Below are 2458 nucleotides of genomic sequence, written 5' to 3'. Positions count from 1 at the left end.
GGGGGGGGGGGGGGGATGTTAATTTGAGATGCTTTAATCTTGTACCCTTTCCTACTTTCTCAATCTCAAATGTTCAATTTTGCAGATGTAACTTCTTAAACTTTGCCAAAAATACAATGTGTTTGCAATGTAAAGAGAAGCCTACAAATCGGCAGCTCAATCCAGGGGAGTGGGAATGCGAGTCGTGAGTTCTCTTCTACTTCCAATTTCTGAGTTTCACCAAATTCTGCTTCAAAATAGTTGTATTTGATGTTCTTCATTGTTTTAATGTAGTTTCACAATTATAATTTTTTTTAGATGCAATTATGTCAATTTTAAAAAGAACATGGCATGCCTGAGATGCAATTTTAAACGACCAAAGGCATCAAGCCCAGAGTTTTCTGCTCAGCATCAACATGAACATGGAAGGTTTCCCCAGGTCCATGGTATGAAGTTTGTTAGAGAGGATGATAAAGCCCATGATCAGCCTTCTATCAATTACAAGAGACAAAATCAAAAGGACGGAGCAAATTTCTGGACAGGTGTGGAGGATGATTTGCATCAAGATGATGGGCCAAACACATGGAACCAATTCGATTTTCAAGATTTTCCCGTTGTGGGAGGTAAGACTCCTCTCTCCCAGAACCCACAAGAGAGGCAGAGATGGAAACAGAAAATGTCAATGAGAAGCCTAATTATTTCAAGGCAGAGGGAAAATGATGCTGATTTCAGTTCTGCTGTCTTCAAAAGAAGGGTAGAGTTTCTGGAGTCTACAGATGATGAGGAAATAGTTGGGTGGTTTGGAAAGGAAAAAATGATCGAAACAGATGAGTATAAATGTGAACCTGAGACATGTAGACAATGATTAAAGATAATATGTTTATTGGTTATATTTTCAATAAGAATTGAAGGTTCAAGAGTCTCTCTCTCAATCCAAGTTGATTAATCAATAGCTTACTGTTACTGTAGTACTTTGGTAGAATGATTGGATTACAAAACCGTTCAATTCGAATTATAATTTTATATCGCTCAATCGTCCATTGAAACTGGGAACTTTTCAAAGTATTCTTAATTTACATTGTTCATCCATGAAACGATCGTTCTCCTTCACAATCTGAAGAAATTTACCATTGACTTGCCATCCAGCTCCTTGGTGAAGAACCTTTTCATACATTCGATCAGGGTAAAATGCTGGAACAGTGCTGGTTTCTCCGGCGATGTTAACTCCGGCAAAGGGCCATACAAGTCCTCCCTCTTACCTGGATTCAAGAAAATGGCAATCGAGATTCGTGACTCCCGGTGAGGATTCGCTAATACTCGATGTTCTACGCTTTTGTATTCATCGTTCGATATCATCTGAAAGGGGTAAAGAACAAAAATTTGCATGAACTCGTCAAAATCTTGAACATCTCTGAGCTATACTAGAAAATGTCAACTGTCCAGCTGATCAGATACCTGGAGAATGTCGCCGATGTTGATGACAAGAGCATCAGGCACAGGTTTCGCTTCCAACCACTCATCACCGTATTTCACCTGCAACCCGCCGATATGGTTCTGCAACAGCATCGTCAACACTCCCGGATCGGTGTGAGGCGTAATCCCCAGAGTCAGATCAGGTTGAGGGCAGAATGGGTAGTAGTGTGCAGCCATCAGCCTCCCTTCCAAACACGATAGCTCCTTCAATCTCTCCGGCGTCACACCCAACCCTTCCGACAGAATCTCCATCAGAACCTCTCCCACCCGTCTTACGTGTTGGTCCCACTCCAGCACCTCTCGCCGGAATATCTCCGGAATATGCTCGAAGTCGGGAGGAACAGGGCCCAACCTCATTTGAATCGTGTCCCTCCAGCTGGCGGCTTTGGATTTGAAGAGATCGAAATTGGTAGAGAAGGACACGCCACGACCCATCTCCCGTGTATAGTGCTGCGACTTCACCTCCGTCGGCTGCTCGTTAAAGGCTCTGATGGCTTCGATCGTGCGGTTGATAACGTCGGAAGGGACGCCATGGTTGATGACATGGAAGAAGCCGAACTCTTTAGAAGCATATCGGATTTGTTCCACGATGCGTGATCGACGGTCGGAATCGACGCCGGTTAGATCAACGACAGGGATTAGATCCGAGGCGGGAGGGGCGGTGGAACGGGTGGAGGGGGTGGAGTTGGTGAGGGTTTCGGGTGGGTGGATGAAGAAAGGAGGGATGGTGGTGGCGCCGGAGTCCACAAGGCCCTTAACTCCGATCTTGGACTCGTCGAATTCCTTCACCGCCGTCGCTCGATCATAACCATGGTCACCGGTGGTAGCACCGATCGTCATCTGCAGCAGCCTTCTTATTGGTGCTTGGGAAAAATGGCTAGGTCCAAGTCTTCTGCGTTCAAGGAGATAAGGCGTACGGAGAGGGGTAACCTTGTCTTTTTCTTTTTATTGCAGAGAGGGGTAACCTTGTCGTAGGCGTTTTTGCTTTAAGTTGTAACCTCAGTGG

At 45.1% G+C, this 2458-nt stretch overlaps 2 protein-coding genes across 2 annotated transcripts in view; one reads left to right on the top strand and one right to left on the bottom strand.

The window, feature by feature from the left end:
* LOC122081963 overlaps positions 1–901 on the top strand; it is a 3789-nt gene extending 2888 nt beyond the window's left edge. Inside the window, exons 5-6 of the mRNA XM_042649408.1 lie at positions 86–184; positions 298–901. Coding sequence (XP_042505342.1) covers positions 86–184; positions 298–844 — 646 coding nt within the window. The 3' untranslated portion in view covers positions 845–901. The remainder of the gene's footprint in view (positions 1–85; positions 185–297) is intronic.
* Positions 902–964: 63 nt separating this feature from the next.
* Positions 965–2458, bottom strand: LOC122081964 (1-aminocyclopropane-1-carboxylate oxidase homolog 1-like). Its single transcript, XM_042649410.1, has 2 exons — positions 1435–2458; positions 965–1335 (listed from the first exon to the last, which is right to left on the bottom strand). Exons 1-2 carry the CDS (start codon positions 2290–2292, stop codon positions 1087–1089), a joined length of 1107 nt encoding a protein of 368 aa, XP_042505344.1. The 5' UTR covers positions 2293–2458; the 3' UTR covers positions 965–1086.

Source organism: Macadamia integrifolia, chromosome 6 (genome assembly GCF_013358625.1).
Source record: "Macadamia integrifolia cultivar HAES 741 chromosome 6, SCU_Mint_v3, whole genome shotgun sequence".
NCBI classification, from domain to species: Eukaryota; Viridiplantae; Streptophyta; class Magnoliopsida; order Proteales; family Proteaceae; genus Macadamia; species Macadamia integrifolia.
This window is presented reverse-complemented; position numbering and strand designations above follow the sequence as displayed.